The 15,916-nt window shown below is 38.3% G+C and overlaps 1 protein-coding gene across 1 annotated transcript in view; it reads left to right on the top strand.

Annotated features, from left to right (window-relative positions):
- CSMD2 (CUB and Sushi multiple domains 2) overlaps positions 1 to 15,916 on the top strand; it is a 994,819-nt gene that overhangs the window by 416,081 nt on the left and 562,822 nt on the right. Inside the window, exon 5 of the mRNA XM_031962095.1 lies at positions 6,010 to 6,217. Within this exon, the coding sequence (XP_031817955.1) occupies positions 6,010 to 6,217 (208 nt within the window). The remainder of the gene's footprint in view (positions 1 to 6,009; positions 6,218 to 15,916) is intronic.

Genomic DNA, 15,916 nt, shown 5'->3' with positions numbered 1-15,916 from the left:
ACTCTTTTGTCAGATGACACTGCCCAAAATTTTCATTCTTGCACTTCTGTAATAATTTGCAAATGAGTGTGTCTAAACTGGTATTTACCTTGGCCATAGTGTCTGTCTGCATGGCAAGAAATATAAGTGTTTGTTGGTTAAGATAAATTCTATGGTCTTTTGGCCTCCCTGTGGTGCTGACTGCTTCACATCACTTAAAACCTTCTAAGGAACGGTAATAGTGAAATTCAATAGATTTATTGTTTTCCTTTTCTAGTTTTTCAGAGTTGACAGCTTGTTTTAAAAGGTCAGGGCAAAGCTGCTATAATTGCATATGACATCTTCTCATCTTTATGCTTTCTCCTCACTTGATATTGATTTTGACCTCTGCTCTAACAGGTTTATGATCTGACTGAGTGTAGCCAATTTTGAAATGGCTGCTGTATTTGGAAACAGCCATTTAACTGTCTTTTAAGTAAGCAAGATAGTTGATTTAATTTTTCATATTTTGACATGGCTAAAGAATCTACCATCAAATGTCTAACTTACTAATAATTTGCTTTTTCATATCTGTCAGTCTTTGGACACAGCAAATTTATCTTGTCCCCAGAACAGTATTTGAAGGCTTTTAGTTTAGTAGGACCTATCTGAACTAGCACTTCATTGGTCCAAATTTTGAGAACTCAGGGACACAAAAAGACAGTAAAGTAGATAATTCCTTTCTTGAAGAAATTATTTTTTTAAATTCTTTATTAATAGCTTTTTATTTTTCAAATATATGTAAAGATAGTTTTCAACATTTGTCCTTGTAAAATCTTGTGTTACAATTTTTTCTCCTTCCCTTCCCCTCATCCCCTTCCCTAGATAACAAGTAATCTAATATAGGTTAAATTTGTGCAATTCTTCTAAACATATTTCCACATTTATCATGCTGCACAAGAAAAATTAGATCAAGAAGAAAAAAATAAGAAAAAAGCAAACAAACAACAACAAAAAGATGAAAATACTATGTTATGATCCAAATTCAATCTCCATAGTTCTCTCTCTAGATGCAGATGGTTCTCTCCATCATACGTGTATTGGAATTGGCCTGAATCACCTCATTATTGAAAAGAGCAAGAATTGATCATCACATAATCTTATTGTTTTTGTGTTTGTTCTCTTGCTTCTATTCATTTCATTTTTCATCAATTCACATAAGCCTCTACATGCCTTTCTGAAATCATCCTGCTGATTACTTGTTATGGAATAATAAAATTCCATTACATTCATATACCATAACTTATTCAGCCATTCCCCAACTGATGGACAGTTTCACTCATTTTCCAGTTCCTTTCCAATACTTAAAGTACTGCTTCAAATATTTTTGCACATGTGGGCTCTTTCCTCCTTTTTTATCATCTTTTGGGATACAGGCCCAGTAGAATTACTGCTGGATCAAAGGGTATGCACAGTTTGATAGTTCTTTGGGCATAATTCCAATTTGCTCTTGGAGAAAGTATTTTAAGACTTTTGATCTTTTTGACCTTAAAGAGTTGATAATCTACTAGAGATAATAGGTATAGAAAATCCTTTATGAAAATTAAAATCATGGACGGACAAAAGTTTGAAGAGATTTTAGAGATGACCTAGAATTATTATCTCCCCCCTCCAAAGAGGAAGAGAGGAGGACAAGGAGAACAAGAATTAGAATTTCTATAGTGCTTTAAAATTTACAATTCACTTTAGAACTATTATCTTACTTTATCCTCAAAACAACTTTGGGAAATTTGGGAGAGCTGCTATTATAATCTCAACTTCATGATTGAGGAAAATGAAGCAAACAGAGTCACACAGCTTCCCAATTGGAACTCAGGTTTTCCTGAGTCGAGGCCTAGAGCACAATTCACTGAATCATTTAGCTGCTGCTTCTGTTATTTTAATGCAAATGTTTCTCAATTCTGTTTTCAACTGTAATCTCCAGACTCACGTCTCCAACTGCTTATAAGATATTTTCACCTCAATATTCCACTGGTCCAAGAAATTCAGCATGTCCCAAACAGTTTCATTAGCATAGCATGTTCCTTCTTCTGCCCTCACTACTTATGTTAGCTGCATGACCTCTCTATCTAGTCTACCATACTCAAATCTTTACTCCCTCTTCTTACTCTGACATTAGAGCAGTTAATCAATCAATAAACAAACATTTATTAGGCGCCTAATATGTGCCAGAAATTATATCACATGTTGATCATAGGAAAACAAAAGTCAAAAGGCTCTTGCTTTTAAACAATATACACCCAATCATCCCTAAATCTTACTCTTCCCCCACAGTATCCTCATGTCCATCTCATCTTCTCTATATGATCTATAATAAACTCAGTACTAGTTCTGGCTACCTGGATGAGGATAATAGCTTTCTAAATGGTTTCTCAGCTTGTCCATTCCGATGCAGTCTGCAATGCTACTGATGTCATCTTCCCAAGTCATAATTCTGCCCCTCCTCAGAAATCATAAATTTCTCTACTTCATGTATTAGGAAAAAAAAATTCCTTATAATCCAAGGCTATACATAATCTATCTAGTCTTGTCTATGACTTTTCCCTTAGAGGTACTCCATGTTTCAGTCAAAATAGACTAATAACCAGCTCCACATACTTAACCAGGGTTCCCCACATAAAGTTTCCTTTTTTGATAACATCTTCTCATTCTTTCTGCCTATTCAAGGCAGAGTCCAACTCAAAAGTCATAGCCTCTATGAAGGTTTACTGAATTTATCAGCTGGAAATTGAGTTCTCCCTCCTTTGAACTCAAAACACTTTGTGCTTCTTTTAAACCCTCCCATATCCTATTTTGTGTCTTAAGAGTAAGTAAGTGTATAATACTTTGAAATTTGTAAAGCTTTTCCCGTAGGATATCTCATTTGATCTTCACAACAACCCTGTGAGGTAGGCGGGTCTATTATTAACCCCAGTTTATGGATGAATAAACTAAGACAGAAAGGTTAAGTAACTTTCCTAGGATAACACCTAGTAGGTATCTGAGGAAAATCTGAACTCAAGCCTCCCTGACTGCAAATCCAACACTTCTGACTACCTTTGTAGTTACATGTGTCTTATCTGGATGATTAGATTATGAGCAACTTGAGTTCACAGGCTATGTTTTATTTATCTTTATGTTTTCCCCAGATCCTTTCCCCACCCTAGAGAGCAGCAGAGTAGGGACTTAGTAAATATTGAGTCTCCGAATTTATTGGAGAGATTCCTATGTTAGTGTATTTAGGCTGGATTACACAGGTAAGAGTCCGGAAGAAAAGAGATCAATGAAGAGGTTATTCACATAGACTAAGTGAGAGGCATTGAGGACTTCAATGGAGTGGTGACGATAGAATAGGAGAGCAGGAGACCAATTCAAGAGCTGGTTCATGGGCAGAATCAACAGTATGTGGTCATTGATTGCTTGTGGGATATGAGGGAGAAGGAATAAAAGTTAATTTGATTAGAAATAAAATAAAAATTACTGGTCTGACTGACTAGGAGGATAGCAGTTCTGGTGTTCAGGTCACAAGGGATACAAAGAATCATAACATTCCATCACTACTCAAACCTAGGGAAGGGCATAGCTTTGTCCCATGGTACCAGTATTCCTGGGGTGCATTTCTTTACCATTGCTAAAGTCCAGCCTACTGTTCTCACTTTACTATATTCTACATGTCCTGAACGGCCCCCAGAATCCTCTTCACTCCCCAGAATCGTCTCATTGTGGCACATCTTTCTCAGAACTCACATCGTCATATTCCCTCTATTGGGATATCTATTCCCCACCTGCTGCCTCCACAACCTCTGTCTCCTTCAGACAACTGGAGAATTGGGGATCCTCAGTTATGCTGTGAGGCAAGGAGAGAGGCTCTTCAAGTGGCCCTGGTCATTTTATTTTATTTCTCAGAGTATCAGCAAATGACTTTGTTTCAGGGACAAGAATTTCTAACTACAACTCTGCACACAATCCCTGTTCTTCATGTATCTACAATCTAGTTAGAAATATGGAATAAATGTACCTGAAACACAGATAAACAACAGTTAAATAATAGGAAAAAAACAATATTACATGAGATATCATTGATGATAACAATGGGCAGCAAGTATTAAATGTCTAAGGCAGACTTTAAATGTTGAGTTCAATAAAAGGGGAAATTAATGAAGACCTCAAGAAGGTGGACCTTGGTGGACAAAGGAATATTTGGAGAGTCAGAGAAGTAGAATAAAGTATGAATCAGAGAGGACACTATGGACCCAGGTCCTGAGTGGAATGGGCAGTAGGCAAAGGCTGTTTGTAGGATGGAGGGACAGGGGTAGTTACATAGCTCCTTCCCCTTCCCTGTGTGAGTTCCAGTTTCTGCATGGAGCAGTGACTCTTCACGCATGAGACTTCTCTTGACAGCTTCTAGGCTGGAGTGGCAACAAAACAAATGTAAAGAGAAAACAAGCACTTTACAAGCATCCTTTAGAAGAGGTTGTTGCTGAGATTTGCAGAAACACTTCAGGCAGTGCTCACCAGGCAGGGGCCTCTTACTGCTCCCATAGCACCCAGTTCCCATCCTCCTCAGCAGGCAGGAGACTTTTAGCGCTCCCATGGTACCTCGCTCCCATCATTCTCCCCAGGCAGAAATGGGCTCTTCAGATGCACCAATTGTTGCTGGTGATTTCAAATTAAGCACCTTCTTTTCCCATTCTCCACAGGGATTTCACCAAATTCAGCTCCAATGTCTCTGAGCAATGTTGGCCCACCAATGCCTTGTTACTAACGAAATAGGCCAGTTCTTAAGCCTATAATCATAGATTTTCAGGAGTGGAAGGTATCTTTAAGGGATCTAGTATAACAGTCTCATTGGGTGATGAAATTGTCTTCTCTGATCTCCCTGATAGGAGGTGATCCAACTTTTGCTTTTGTTTGCATGTATTTATTTGCTTGTTTTTTTCTTAATATATTTTAAGCTCCTTGAGGACAGGAAGTTTACTTCTTTTTGTATCCCCAGTGCTTAGCACAGTGCCTGGCACACAGTAAGTGTTCAACATGTTTCCTATCTCTAGGGAAGTTTGGTGTAGTACAGAGAGCATTGGATTTGAAAAATCTGGGTTCAAATCCTGTTTCAATTACTTATTATTTATGTTGTTACTACCTTGGACTAGTCACTTTCCTTCTCTCTACCCCAGTTTCTCAATGTGCAAAATGAAAGGGTTGGGCTAGATGATCTCCAAGGTTATGAATCTCTCATCCTACACTCTCTTAGAATAGCCCATTCTTATATTTATTTTGACCCTCAGTTTATCCCTTTGTATCTATTACCCATGAGTCCCAACTAAGTCATCTGAATCTACTTTCTCTTTCCTACAAATAAATTTCCTGCACATATTTGAAGACAAAGATTATCTCACACACATAAGCAACCACACAATGCATATATTCCATCTTTTTTTTTCCTCTAGCTTTTACTACCTAGTAACATAGGTTCATTTCACTGCTATTTTTCTAGAGACCCTGGCTCTGTTGAGAGATCTTATTTGGAATTTTAGACCCTAAAGGGCAGGTGGGAGAGAGCAAATGGATTGATAAGAGATATTTTAGTATGATGGTGGAGTCCACTGAAGCCCTTTCCATCAGATAATGGGGGTGAGGGGAGTGGGAGCTACAGGACACACCTGCTTCCATTCATTGGGCCAGCTCCAAAACCAAATTAACAAAATCCTTTAATACTCTCCTGTATCCCTAAACTCATCAGTAGCTTCATTATGCCCAAATCCTGAAAGTATCCTTGTTTGTTAAGGGTAAGTGTCCACCTGCACTGCCACACGCTTCAAGTGCTTGCTGAGTCGGGCATGGTTATTGCATTTCAAAATGTTTTATGGAAGTTACCAGCTATAAAATAAAATAAAAAAATGCTTCTCATAAGTCTGTATAAAATACTTCTACCATAGACTCATAACTCACAGTGTGTATGATAAGGTGTGCTCTGCTAGCTCACCAGACCTTGTGTTGTTTCTTTGTCTGTAGCGGATGACGCCTGTGGTGGGACCTTGAGGGGCCAGAGTGGTATCATCTCCAGCCCGCACTTCCCCTCTGAGTATGGCAACAATGCTGATTGCACATGGACCATCCTCGCAGAGCTGGGAGACACCATTGCCCTGGTCTTCATTGACTTCCAATTGGAGGATGGTTATGACTTTCTGGAAGTCACTGGGACAGAAGGCTCCTCACTTTGGTAAGAGTGGTGCTTTTTTTTTTTTTTTTTTTTTTTTTTCCTTCCCTCCATGTTAATTTTTAACAGTGGAAATTTACTGCTCGCAGATCCCTAGTCTCCCTTGAACACTTGTACCTGCAGAGAGAAATGTCACGGCTGGCAGTTAGAGATACTATTAAAGTGTTCTAAGTACACGGTAATGAGAAATCACTGCATATTTTTTATAGCCCAGTTAAATTTTACAGTGATTGGTGTCTGATTTGAAGCATGTCCTTGCTGAAAAATTTCAGGATGGTCTCCACTTGAATAATTTGTTTTAAAAGAAAGGAAGGAAGGAAGGAAAGAAAGGAGAGAAGAGAAGAGAAGAGAAGAGAAGAGAAGAGAAGAGAAGAGAAGAGAAGAGAAGAGAAGAGAAGAGAGGAAGGAAGGAAAGAGAGAAAGAAGGAAGGAAGGAGAGAAGGAGGGAGAAGAAGGATACAGAAAGGAAGGAAGGAAGAGAGACAGAGAAAGAAAGAAAGGAAGGAAGGAAAAAAGAGAGGGAAGAAAGAAAGAAAGGAGAGGAAAGAAGGAAGACAGAAAGATAGAGAAAGAAAGAAGGAAGGAAGGAAAAGAAAAAAGGAAAAAACAAAGAAAAAAAGGTAACGAAAAAAGTCTCAATCGCTGAACTTGGAAAGGACTCCACTAAAAGAGTTTGGACTCTTGCCCAGATTCCAGAAATACATTATCCCTTTCCATCAGCTTTTACACTTCTGGCAGGAATTTGAGGCTAAAGTATTTGTTGTAAACTCCAAAATGTTGCCCATGGAATTAAAGAGGTAGCATGCTACAGTGAGATCCATTCATAGGATCAGAGATTAAGAACTGGAAGGGACCCTAGAATTTACCTAATCTAAACTCTTCACGTTACAGATAAGGAAACTGAAGACAAAAAGATGATATGACTTGCTTATGGTCACACAGCTAGTAAGCAAACAAGCCAGGCTTTGGCTTGACATTTTAGCATTCTGACTTTAACCTTCTTCCCATTGTGCCACACAACCTTTTGGAAAGTGCTGTGAATTTGGATGTTCAGTTCATCCTCATCCTCATCCTCATCCTCATCCTCACTTGTGTGACTTTGGGTAAATCTTGTTACCTCCAGAGTTCTTCATCTGCAAAATGTGGGAATTGGTTTCATTGACTTCTTCTAGTTCCATAACTATGTGACTGACAATGAATTGTCCCTCACCTTGGGTTTGAGAAGGCAGAATTCACTCCCTTCTGAAATTTTGGTATTCACTATCATTGGAGTACTTTACCCTTTACTAATCATCTCTCATTCCTGCCAGGGTCAATTTCCTACCATTTCCTCCTTGGTAAAGTGGGGATCACTAGTTTTAGCCTAAGAATTCATAGCATTATCATCAGAAGCAATCAACCAAGTCAGGGTTACAATAATAATAGGCAAGTTAGGGATGCAAACTATGCAGTGCATTGTAAATATAAAGAGTGTCAAGACTAATAAATAATTCAGACTGAGTTCTGGAACAAGAGTGCTGGAAACCAGAGGCATCCAGCATGCTGTGGGCAGGCTTACACTACAAATCAGTTAAAATGTAATTCATTGGAAAATACTTAACAAAATAAATAAAAACATAAAGAATATAGCTAATGTTCACATGTGATTTTTAAAGTCAATGTGCAGCTGTATAGATCCTTATTTGCATTTTAGTGGCCTTAGATTCTATTTGAATCTGATACCCCTGCTATAGAATACAGTCCTAAGAGTTCCTCGTACATATTAAATGATAGGATTGTAGATTTAAAGATATAAGGGACTGAAGGGTCCATCAAGTCCATCATCCCTCTCATTTTTCAGAGGACAAAACTGAGGGAAACAAAAATTAAGTGACTTTCTGAGAGTCACACAGCTAGGAAGTGTCTGACAGGATTTGAACTCAGGTCTTCCCGAGTTAAAATCTGTATGCTAATCTCTGCATCAAGTAGCTGCCCTTGATGCATAAAAGATGTTTGTCAAATTTAATCAATGTCTATAGATTGCTTTAAGATTTCCAAAGTGCTCATTTGAGCCTCACAACCCCATTATGAGATATACATTTTAGCTCTGGATATATCATTGCAATAGAGAAGAGAATTCCCTTTATCCATGCTATTGTATGTGCCTATGAGAAAAATAGTACAGGTATAATTATATTCATTTTGCAGATGAGGAGTCTCTCAGTGTCATAGAGCTAAGAAGGTTCTGAAGTGAGTTCAGCCCTCTTTGGTCAGTTGTTGCTACCCTAGAACCATAAGTGTTTTTGATGTGAATTTGAAAGGGATCTTAGAGACCACTAAAGACAATACGAACATTTCATAGATGAAGAAACTGAGACAAAGTGAAGAAGTTAACTGTCTAGCCCAAAGGTAAACAGCTTTTAAGTGTTTGAGGTAGGATTTGAATCCAGGCTTTCCACACTCCCAAATCCAATACCCTTCAGTACATTGACACTCTTGGGAGACCTCTCTTAGGGAAATGATCAGGCTCAGGCTCATCCAATTTGGGATGACTGAAGGACCTCAATCAATCACCTTATTGGGAGGGCCTTCAATAAATCTTTTTAGCTCTTTCCCCACTCTTTCCTGATTTCCTATTTATTTGAGCTTCAAGCTTGATTGCCTGTAGACCCTCAGTTCCCAGGTATGACTCGACAAGTTGCCCAAATTTCTGAAGTGAAACAAATGTGAACGAATGTGCCTTCTCCCATTAAGCTGCCTCGGTGGGGGAGAAATTAAATACAGGAAATCGTTAAGGGAGCTGCGCAGGAGTCCTCACCATTCACGGCTGGTGCCATCCCAGCAAGCCACACTGCGTTTGTTGTACTAATTTGTACTTGCATAGCAATTAGAGATAAATAACCTTTGAGTGCTAAGGATATATGTGTATGGGGAAGTAGCGATCGCCTGCTACCTGTGGTTTATGGATCCCCGGACCCCTCTGAAAATCTGAAGCTGCTAGTTTATGAGTATACTGTTTTTATTAGCATACATTATAGCAGTTTCGGGAGACCATTCCTTTGGAACCATTCTATGTGGTGCTGAGGAGTAGAAAAGAAAGATGACATGTCCTGTTAGTCGCAGATAAATTTGGACAATTGGACACCCCTTCATCTATCAACAAGACACCTGCTCTCGTGGGAAGTAAAAACAACTGTGGCATTGAGGAACACAACAGCTATTGTTTTCTCATGGTTTCAAAATGTGGCAAACTCTCTGGGCAAGATCCTTCAGGATCAAGATAGGACTGTCTTTTGGTTTCTGATTTTAGAGGTGGGATAAGGCACAAAGATATTAAATAATTTTCTCAGGATCACACAGCCAGTGCTTGTCAGAAACAGAATCTGTACCCAGGTCTTCCTCACTCTCATGTGATCTCTGTCCACTGTACTGTATTGTTATGGGGTTCCCCTGTTCTAATACCTTTAAAATGTTTTGTACTCATATAGCAATACAAAATACATTATTATTATTAATAAATATGCAAATAAGTTCAAAGTAAAATGGTCAGATCTATGTTTTAAGAATGTCTCTTTGGTAGCTGTTTAGTGGATTGGACAGGGAAACAAGTGAATTTGTTAAGATGATGGCTGAGAAAGTGATTATCTGGATCCTGTTTTAAAATACACAGGATTCTTAAACAATGTTTACCAAATTATATGGAACTAAGCACTTTGCATAGTGCGTGGTGGCTAGTAGGCACTTAGTAAATGATTATTGTTGACTGACTGATTGACTTGGGTTTGTTGCAATTGGCATAATGCTGCCTGCATAGAGTAATATTTGGAAAATCTCTCTATTGATAGAAAATCCTTTTTCTATCTTGACTTTGTGCATTACATCTGTGACACGGGTGAATGCCTCAGGTGAACATATATCTTTCTGTTTAACACCTTGCTTAATATAAATAATACCCAGTGGATCATTGAGTAAAGTTATCTTAGCAGTCCTGACTGTCATAGAGTCTCATATGATTTTGATGTGCGCGTGGGAGTCATCTTCTCTGAAGAGATCCTTCAAGGATGCATTTTACTCTACTGAGTTAAATGTTTAAAAATATATACATATATATTCAACAAACAGCAGCATCTTATATGCTTTCCACAGATCATTCAATTTCGGGTTTATAAAGAGATGGTCTACTCGAAAGTCTGACTCTTCCTATCTCATGTTTTTATCAAGGGTGTATTCCATGGGTGCAGAGACCCTTCTCATAAAAATGTCTTGAGATGAAAAAGATGTTGGTAGGTAGCATTATAGGTAGGCATTATTTTGTGTAAGGGGTTAAAGGACAGGGCAAAAGGAGTTTTCCTCTCTCTCTCTCTCTCTCTCTCTCTCTCTCTCTCTCTCTCTCTCTCCATAAAAGGACCTGCACAGAGGTGCTCTTTCTCTCCTTCAGGCTTCTTGAAAATCAACCTAAGTGCTTCCAGCATAGATTTCTTATCTATGAATTGGACCTAGTCCAGATGATTCTTGTCTTAACATTTTCCCCCTTTTCTTTCCAACTTTATTTATTTCCTAAAGTGCAGCTTCTTTAGTATTTGATAGTGAAGATTTGAAGCCCTAATGGGGCAGATTCACTGCCATTGCTGATGAGAGCTGATTGTTGCTGATGGAATGTCATTAGGTCTCTACTGTCTCTTAAGTTTTTGTACCTTTTAATTTTATCAACAAATGTACTCAGAAGGAACTTGAGATATACCTTTACTATCCTTAAGTTTTGTGTAGCAACACTGTTTAAAAAACCTATACGTTTCCTCTTGCTAGACAAAATGAAAGTGATACAAATAAACTTATACTCTGATGTAGTGTGTTGCTGTTGACTGCAGTGTCTTTTTCTTTGGTGGGGAGATTAAATATTCACTGAGGCAATTTCTGGGCTCCTTATCCCTCTTCTTTGTGGCTGTTATTTTGCATTAGTTGGAGTTTTCTAGAAGCTATAATTGACCTTTAAAAAAATAAATGGAGATATTTTTCACATCAGAAAGATCCCTGCTTTCCCTGGGATAATGGATTTCATTTTGTTATAAGTCATCACACGGGTTGAAATGAAAGCTGGAGGTTCTTGGTTGACAGACACACGTTCTTGGGCACATAACAATGTAGAAAAACAGGCGAGCTGAGACCAGGGGTGTGCAAGGTTAATTGAAATAAACTGTTGCTCCTGGGTCTCCGCCGTGGCTTTCCAGGGTCAAGAATAACATAGAGGCAAGGTATATTTATTAAAATGCTTTATTGGCCTCTGTAGCTCTAGCTGGCATCTACAAAGAGCCGGTTTATAGCACAAAACATTGCTACAATTTTTCATTCTCCCAGAAATTCAGGACTTCTCCTTCCCTAATACTCATCTTCCTATTCTTCAATCCCCATGATACTTTGCAAGCATCATCCACTCTGCTCCAAGTATCACTTAAGGCCTATGAATCTCATGTCTCTGTTTGTGTTTAACCTCATTATAATATCATTGGGATATATGATTATAGTTCTGCATATATTTAGGAACTTATTCCTTTGTGTACTGTTTTATGATAGTTTCTTGTCTGCTGCCTCAGTTTACCTGGCATTCTGAAGCCCTACTAATCGCTTCACATTCCTATGGCCTTCTGATGCCTTGTGGTTATTCTCACAATATTATCTTCCTCCCTCCTGGCTCCCTCTATATTGCTTTAAGTCAGAGCTCTAAGGGTCGATGGACAGATTCCAAAGTAACTATGAGCTGAGATAACTATCATAGAGGAAAAATACTTTTATTTTCACTAGCCTCTAACTGAAATTTAACATTAAAATTATTTCAAAGATTATTCTGAGAAAAAGACTATAAATTTCAGCAGACTGACAAAAGGATCTATGGCCCAAATTAGATTAAGAACCTTTGCATTAAGTAATATAAGAAATGGGGATTTCGGTAGCACTGGGAATTCTAGTGGAAGGGATTCTATCTTCTATTGCAGATAGGCACCTTCTCTGAAATGTATTGTCTCAGAGATTTGTCTCAAACACTATGTCTAAATAATTTGTTAAGCCAGCTGGAAACATGAAATCCATATGTGTCAGAGATGGGACTTGAACCCTTCTTGGTTCCATCTCTGACCTCTGAGCCTTTGTCCAAGCTGCCTTCCATGCCTAGAACGCTCTCCTTTTTCACCTCTGGCTCTTAATTCAAGGATTCTCCTGTTCTCCTGAGATGCAGATTTTTCTTTCTTTCTTTTTTTTTTTTTTTTTTTAAATGAGGTAAGACATGTGGTTTATAGGCTGGAAGCCTTGGGTTGCCTGCCATACTCTAATTGAGCATACAACAATGAAGGAAAAAAAGCTTCCTTCACATTTCAACTCATGTGGCACATCCTACCTTCCCTGATATCCTTTCCTCCTTGTCATTAACTCAGTTCCTATTCAAATTATTATATATTTGTTTCCTTTTTTGTTCCATCCTCCCATCCTTCCTCTCTCAATGTAACATCCTTTATGATAGGGAATATTTTTTTTTCATTTTTGTCTTTGTATACCTTGCTTATATTAGATGGTTAGTAAATTCCTAGCAAATTGAGTGCAATTGGATCTTCTTTTCCCCTCACTTTTTTTTTAGCTTTTTTTTTTTTTTTTTTAACAATGCCCTACTTTTCTTGAGGACTGATACTATCCCCATTCCTCAGAATATATTCAGAGTTGTCTATCGGTGACTTCCTTAGCCAATCCAGGGTCTATTGTTTCTTAATTTTGTGCCTTTCTGGAAAACAGATAAACTAAGGTTCTCATGTTGTTTCAGACTCTTCGTAAATGTGTGAACATAAGCAAGCCATTTAAACCTCTGAGCCTCCGTTTTCCCATCTCTAAAATGGGGATATACCTGCTGTTATAACTACTTGCAAAAATGTTATAATGCTCAAAAATTATTATGTATGTAAAGCACTTTTCAAACCTTAACAGATGACAAAAATATCAGTTATTAATATCACCTAATGCAGTCCCATTATTTTTAGATGTAAGAAAATTAAGGACTACTACAGAGATAAATTGAATCATAGATTCAGAGAATAGCAGTGACATTAGAGACTATATAGTTCAAATTCCCCATTTTATGAAGGAAGGGACCAAGTCTTCAAGATGTATATGTATGTGTTTGAAGTGACTTACCTTCTCTGAGCCTCAGTTTCCTCATCTGCAACTAGAGGTAATACTTGTATTATCTACCTAACCCAGTGAGATAGCGCAGGGAGTTGAGTCTTTGTTCTTTGGACCTCAGCTGCTTTGCCTTTAGCTGAGTGGGAAGCATGAGAAGATTGTAGAAAGCTGAAATCCCACTGCCTCAGGCTGGTTCTTTGCTGAACTAAATCATTAGTCTAAGCCCCTTCTCTTCTCGACTTGGTGTTTTACTGACTCTTCACTGTGTGCTCTTTCTCCATTGCCCCCAAACTTAAATCACATTTCCTCGCCTAGTCCCCTGGATCTGATATTTCATGGATTTCGGTTCAGATCAATTCAACAAACATTTATGTCAGAGCCACAGAAGAATTCAATGAGCCAACTCTCAATACCGAAACATAATAGGCCCTTTTATTTAGTATGTTTAAGGGAAGGCTGTGTGCTTAGCTGGAGTGACCCAAGGAAACCAGAGGCAGGGAATAACTAGGGAGAAAGGACTGAAAAGACCTAGTGAGAGCTCCATTCACTAGGACCACAGTTGGTACCTCCTAGCTAGGGCAAATCTTTTCAGCGAATAGACCAACACTTTCAAACAGGAGAGAAATCTTTGAAGTTCCTCAGCCATGATGGTCTTCAGGTCACAGAAGGTATAAGGAATCCACTTTTGGGTCTATGGTTCCAGGGAAGTTCTTTTATCAACACAGGTGTCAAAGCAATTTCAAGGTCGGAGTTACTAGCCTGGGTGTCTTAATTGAGGGTTGGCCTTCAGAGGGTGTCCTTCTCAGAAGAATCTAATTAGTTTTCCATTCCTGGAGTCACAGAGAATCAGGCACCAATCTGCTGGCTTAGAATATTCCAAGTATAGCAGTTTCCAGATGTGGGGTCAGGAAGGCTATTTGAGAGAAGGGGTAAAAGAAAAAGAAATGGATGCCAGGCAGGAAAATGGGACAAGAGGAATAGATAGTCTGCTGAATACAGAAAAAAACTAGGCCAGTAAAAAACTACCTTGGGTTGGGGGGAGGTGGGGAAACTATAACAATTTATTAAAAACCTACTATGTGCCAGGCACTGTGGTATATACTAGAGATCCAACAAGAAAAATAAAACAGTTCTGTTCTTGTGGAATTTACAGTGAGGAGATATAGTATATATCTAGATCAGAAAATTCAAGATAATGAGGCAAAAATATCCATCCCTTCCCCAACCCTGATCTCTTTTCAAATACTCCTTTTCTGTTAAGAGCATTCAATCCTAGTCACTCAGATTCACTTCCTCATATTCATCTCACATATTCAGCCCTAGAAAATCTTTTTTTTTTTTTTTGAGGGGGAAGTTCTACCTTCTTTTACTTCACCTTCCTAAACCTCTGACCTGCTCTCCAAACTCCTGACTTCTTCTTCTTTGGCCTTGAGTAGATATAAACCGATGAGCTCATTATTCACTTTTTATATGTATGTTTTGATTTCCTCCTTCCTGATCAGACTCTGAGGTCTTTTAAGGGCAAGAGACTACAACAGAAACTTCTCATTATGCTCCTGCTGGGCACACAGTAGGTATGAATCATAGTTGAGAATTATTTGAGAGATTATATCTGAGTTGTTTATGAAACACCCTGGTGAGTGAATGGATATCCAGGTTCCCTGCTTGGAAGTTTCCATTTGGGGAATATATTGTACATAGGTGAGTGTGATGATTATGGATGGATGGATGGATGGGTGGAAAGATGGATGGAGAATTATCTCCCAGGACAATACATTCCATTTTTGAACAGTTCTAATTGTTTGGAAGTTTTGCTTAATTCAAGTTAAAATCTACCTGTCAATTCCACTATTTGCTTCATTGGATGCCGGGAAAAAGTTTAATCTTTTTTAGGATCCAAGAAAAGAGGTAGATGAAGAAGTGTTAAAGATGTAGGAGAAAACCCAAGAAAGTATAATTTCTCTGAAGGTAAAGGAAGAAAGAGTGTACAAAAGAACAGTATACAATGGTCAATAGTGTCTAATATCCACAGAAGTCAAATAAGACGGTCAAACAAAAGGGGACTATTAATGACCATGGAGAGAATAATTTTAGTAAAGTAATGAAGACAAAAGACACACTGTGGTGAAGAAAGGGAGGTATCAAGTTTTGACAGGTTTTTTTCCCCAAAAAATTTATCAACAAAATAGTGGATGATAAATGAGACAGTCTCTGGATAAAAGAAGGCTTTTTCTAGAATTGGGAAGAATTATGCATATTTTCAGATGATTGAGAAGAAATCTAGAAACAGAGATTAAAGACACATAAAAAGAAAAGCAGGGAGCATGGAATCTGTAATAAAACAGGCTGGGAGATTGACATTAGTGAAGTTATAGGGATATTACCTCTAATGTCATCAGAGTTGAGAGTAAAAGACACAGAGCAATTTTAAGGAGTGGAAAAAGGAAATTGATGGAGCTCATGAAAAATGTATTCTGTCGTCTTAGTGAAATAGGAGATTAAGCCATCCACTTCTATAAGTGCATGTTGGGGGAGGGAATATGGTTAGGGACTTCAAAGAAG

The sequence above is a fragment of the Sarcophilus harrisii genome, chromosome 3 (genome assembly GCF_902635505.1).
Source record: "Sarcophilus harrisii chromosome 3, mSarHar1.11, whole genome shotgun sequence".
Lineage (NCBI taxonomy): Eukaryota > Metazoa > Chordata > Mammalia > Dasyuromorphia > Dasyuridae > Sarcophilus > Sarcophilus harrisii.
Note: the sequence above shows the minus strand (reverse complement) of the source record. Positions and strands in the feature narration are given on the sequence as shown.